Source organism: Alligator sinensis, unplaced genomic scaffold (assembly GCF_000455745.1).
Source record: "Alligator sinensis unplaced genomic scaffold, ASM45574v1 scaffold1122_1, whole genome shotgun sequence".
In the NCBI taxonomy this organism is placed as follows: domain Eukaryota; kingdom Metazoa; phylum Chordata; order Crocodylia; family Alligatoridae; genus Alligator; species Alligator sinensis.
The window spans coordinates 620,800-626,167 of NW_005842467.1; the positions used below are offsets into that span (position 1 = coordinate 620,800).

At 36.9% G+C, this 5,368-nt stretch overlaps 1 protein-coding gene across 2 annotated transcripts in view; it reads right to left on the bottom strand.

Annotated features, from left to right (window-relative positions):
• Positions 1–1,569: 1,569 nt before the first annotated feature.
• The window catches only part of ARAP2 (ArfGAP with RhoGAP domain, ankyrin repeat and PH domain 2), a 246,403-nt gene continuing 242,604 nt past the window's right edge, over positions 1,570–5,368 (bottom strand). For both annotated transcript variants that reach the window (XM_025212512.1, XM_006030846.3), the window contains exon 33: positions 1,570–4,527. In XM_025212512.1, the coding sequence (XP_025068297.1) occupies positions 4,165–4,527 (363 nt within the window). In that variant the 3' untranslated portion in view covers positions 1,570–4,164. The remainder of the gene's footprint in view (positions 4,528–5,368) is intronic.

Consider the following 5,368-nt stretch of genomic DNA (forward strand, 5'->3'; position numbering starts at 1 on the left):
CCAATCAGCACCAGGGGGACCCCAGGTGCCCCCCCAGACCCAGTCACTGAGCCGGGGGGGTGGGCCCCCACACTCCCCGGCAGACCCAGGAATGGACCAGACGTGCTTCTGGTCCACTTCTGGGTCTGCTGCCGAGCACACAGGGGACTCCCCCCACCATGGGACACTCCATCTGCCCCACCATCTTAGCATTCACAAGCCCCCTGGTACCTTGAGGTATGTAGAAAAAACATTTAAAGCTGATCTATGTCCGAATTGTCAAATCTTTCCTAATCCCTCCAAATCGATTCAGAGGATTCCAATTTGACTTGGAGAGATTAAAGGGTCTCCTGATTCAATTCAGATTCAGAGATTTGACAACCGAATCATGTCAATTCTCTGCCAAATCAAATCAGCGACCGAAGCTTCGCACAGCCCTAATATGTATATAAAGCAGAAGGCAGCAACTGCCCAAGCCACCATTTCCCTCTGCAGTATTCCCCTCCACAGATAGAGGCAGATAGTTGTGCTTTTAGACACACCACCCCATCCTATCCACAGCAATAGTTGGAAAGGCCAAATTCAGAAGCAATGAATTGTAGCACCTGCAATAGGGACAGAGATGGGAACAGATAGCAGGCTCTAGAAGGAGGTGGTGCAGAGGGGACAAGCACCACAATGCACGGTGAAGATGACAGGCAGAGCTATGTGCCACTGAACTCTGACCCTCCATTCCCACTGCCCCGTGCCATGCAACTGTGAGATGAATCCACTCACTTTGCCAGCTGAATCCAGCCCATGGGCTGTAGGTTGCCAACCCATGCCACAGAACATGATCTGGTCCTAAGTAATACGAAGTTCAGTAAACAGAGCATAGGGAGCTTACTTTTGTCAAGATTGTGCACTTCTGTATCTGACCAGTCATCAAGTAGAATTCAATTTTTGAACTAGCGAAATAAAGCAGTTATGTCTGAAATACAATGATAAAAATGCTATTGTGTGGTTTCCAAGCAGTACTCTTTCAGTGACTGACACAGTTTTATAAAGCAACAAGTAATGCTTATAACATGAAAATTCAACTTAAGATATGAAAAGGCTATGTTCTTTGCACCTTCTACACATACAATAAAGATTCTTCTATTTAAACTTGCTGTAAATGTACTATAGGTGATTATGCTTAAAATAGTAGCCCTATTGCCTCTGTTGTACTAACTGTATTAAAGACTTTTTCTCTTTAAAGATGAAAATGCAGAGTGAACAGATATTGTGTGGAAGATTTGTATAAATAACATTTACTTATCTTTACTTAACTATTTTCTAACTAAGGAGGTTGCTGGAATCTAATAAAAGAACCCAGGGGCTGAGATTTACATGTTCCTAAATTGTAATCCCAGCTTTGCCATTCTTCTGCTTTGTGTAGCCCACTTAATTTCTTGGAACTGTTATTTCTTCATCTATAAAATGAGGATAAATAATACCAGCCGCATGAGGCCATTGCAAGAATTATAGTTTGGTGAGATGTATGTAGAAATAGGGCCTCAACATTTGTACATTGCTTGATTACATTATTTTCTGAAGTGATAATACAACTTAGACAAACACTATTTATTCAATAGAAATTACAATTCCCTTATTATTTCAGCATATTTTATAAACAACAAAAAATCAGCAGCCATTCGGATATTTTTACACAGTCTTCAGTTCTTATGAGTCTCAAACACGTAGTGCAAAACAGATGGAATATGTGATAATAGTCCGAGTACAAAGACATTCAAAGGTAATGCATTTTAAATGAGTTAACATTAATTACAGAAGATATATTTAAGTTAAATAATTTTGGCATTTAAATCATGTACATATGTGAATGTATGTAGAAAATAGTAGAAGATGATTCCAGAGTCATAAGCAACATTAGTTGAACTACAATTGAGGAGTAAATGTTCAGCTTTTATTTCCCTCCATGTAAACAATGTTACACTTTAATTTTTGTATCCTTTACAGCTATTGTACAGATACCATACCACCTGCAAGCTCCTTCCTAAATAAGGTAGGACTTTCTTGATGTATTTAGTTAAGTTAAAATGGGAAAAGTTATTCTCTTATTTGGGTCACTCATCCCAGTGCACCTTATATTATTCTTTTAATTCCATTCCTGGTATAGGAGACATTCTGCATTGCGGTGACTCTCAGCCTTAGTGATGTAATACAAGATGGGCTGCAATTAGTGCATCATTTACACACCAAAAAATAATCTGAGAGTAAATGAATTATTGTAAACTGTGAATTCAGGAATAGCCTCAGACAGATAAAGTGAACACTTGAATATCTTCCCTGGAGCAGAAGATATATAAGCCCTGATCCAGAAAAGCATTTAAGAATGTACTTAGTAGCATTAAGCAATGGTTGTAGTCAACAAGACTTCAGTTCATGTTAAAAAGCTTTTTAATCACGTTCCTTAATAACTGAGAAGACCTGAATTGGTGCTAACACTACCACCAACAGTGCACTGGGAAAATAAGTGTGTGTAAACTTGCTTTCGATTGAAGAATGGGTCAGATGGTGCTTTAGTACAAAGTGAGCAAGAGAAGAAGTCTTCACTATATTCCATAACACTATTAAAAGTAAAACCACATTAAATATTGTAATTATTCAATATCTCTTTGCAGAATATGCAGATTACCAAGGAACTTTAGTACAGATGACAATTTTCTCCAAAATAATTTGTGCAGTGCTAAGCACCATAAGAAGTAACTGATATCACAACAGTTGTTGTGGCATCCATTAACATCAGTGAAAGGCAGCATGCAGATTTATATTATCACAAAATATTGTAATGGTTTAAAAAATGGGGGAGAAAAATACAAAAAATAATTTTTTAATTTAAATGTTTCACTATTTCATGCTATCTATTTTGATGGTGTACAGAAAATGTCCCTCCAGTATTAATGGGTTCAGTGCTCATAAAAGATGCAAGATAGATAATCTAGGAATACAAAGCCTCTCTTTAGCCTCTGAATAGGCTACAGAGGAGATTGAAGCATTTTAAGCTTTTAAAGTGCCTCAAAATCAGTGTATTGTTCAACCTTGATTTGGTAGGACCACCTCTAAAAGGTGAAAGGAGAGGTTATTTTCCATGCTTATTTAATTTTTTGGCTATTCTGTGATGGATGAATTAGTGGCAATGTTATGGGTGTTTTTGTGACAGGACCATCTGTCCATTAGGAAATTTGTTTTGCTTTTGATTATAGAACAGCCATCAGGTAGCAACCCGTGTCACTTGCAAAGTAGCCACATCCAAAAGAGTGACTTTAGCGATGAAAGGTTGCACCCTCACGCTCCTAATTGGATAATCAACCCATCACCTAGAAAGTTTCCTTTAAATTTATTTCAGTCTGCTGAGCAGAAAGAAGATACCATAAACAAATACAGAAGTCAAGGTGAGTCTGCATGAAAAATTGTCATTTGTCTCCTTTTGTGTTTATTTCTTCCACAATTTTCCCTTCCTTTACTTGTAAACAAACAACTTTGATACATATTATAAAGAAACAGTTTAGAGGTACTAGAGCTAACACCTTGATTTCTTGTTGTTTTGTTTTACTGAGATGACTGTCAGACGCCATGTGTATGTAAACAAATATACTTTATATTTTTACAGATACCTAAAATGCATAGAGTGTCATCAAATTTGACGGCATGTTACTTATTTTTATCTAGTGTTAGACAACTACAAAAAATAAAGTTCTTGGCTAATACAGTGCATTTTGGCCTCTCTTTCTTCCACTCCTCCCCCACTAAATTTTGTCTATTACTTCTCAGCCTAGAAACAGCATACACAATAGTTAAGAGTGCTTAAAATAATTACTCTTAACTTAAATGCTGCGCTTAAAAATGATGAATGAAATCAAAGCATCTATCAAGTAAATGGAAAAAAAACCATTCCAGCAGCTTCAAATTTGCACATTTCATTCATGGAATTTTATAACTTCAAAACTTTCAAAAGCTCTTAATTTAAATCTATATTATATCGCACATCATCAACATAATTATCATTATTAAACCAAGATCTGTGTATAAACAACTGTATAGTCTCTACATTGTAGAAATTGTACACAAACTTAAAAAATAAAAACACAGCTATTTGTCATATGAAATAATCAGGTGTTTGACATCCAAGTCTTCGAAAAATCAGATGTAGGTTTCTTCCGGAAGGACTTTGTTTTTCTGCAGAACTGTTGTTAGTTCCTGAATAACATCCGATGGTAATTTGTTATCTGGTTCCAAATTAGATTTGTTTGTTTTGTTCTTCTTTTTCTTCACTGCCTTTGCCTCTTTAAAATGTTTTTGGTGAAAGTCAGTTATGTTGGCACCTGTGCCCTCAGCGAAGATCAAGCTCCGATGCTTCTTTGCATGATTTTGCACTGTCTCCTCTTTTCGTTCCAGGCACTGTGCCACTATAGATGCTTTTTCTTTTAGATTCTTTTTTTCTTCCATTAAGTCATTTTCATGTTGCTTATTGAGCTTTAGCTTTCCAGATTCCAATTTTATATCCTGAACAAACAAGGACAGAGAAATAAAATGGTTCAAATTAACGCAGCATTCAATAATATTTAGATCGCAATTTTTGCTCATTAGGTTTACATAACAGCTTACAAGAAAATCAATTTTGTTGAAGAGCTGCAGCAGCATAGCTGATCATTCTGAATTTCTACAATTTATGTTCTTATGATTTAATAGGCAGTTCTTACTTATTTTCCATGTAAATTATATATCTGAACGTGGAAGTAATCTTTAGACTACCAAATTAAACACACTGAATCAATGGAATATAGACATTTATTTTCAGATATTCAGAAAATCTGTTTTTCAATCTACCATCTTAGATTCAATTTTAATGTTGTACACCAACAAAACCTGGCACATTACTTATATAACTTAGAAAGGCAGGCAGCTAATACTGATAACATTGCAACAGCTTTGATTACTTACCAGGTGATCCAGCTGCATACATATAAACATTTTTACATTTTTCAATGCCCCCCTTTTTAATGCCTTATTTTAATTCCTAAATTTAAGGAGCAGACTGAGTCAACTACTTGCATAAAAAATCCACCAAGGACAAACTCTTAAAAAAAACAAAGAGCTTCTTTCTAAGTACAAAAATCTCCCTGATAATAGAATGAGCTGGATGTTTGTCACAAACCTTTTGGCAGAGGACCCCCAGAGCCTTAGGTTTCTCTCCTTTATTCTACCACTTGTCCCAAGGAACTGACTGAGGTTGCCCTGGGATAGTTCCCTGAGCAGGGCCATCCCTGGAGTGGGGGTGCAAATTGGGGCGACTGTCCTGGGCCCCACACTTTGGGGGGCCCCACAGAGCTGGGAGGAGTGGCTG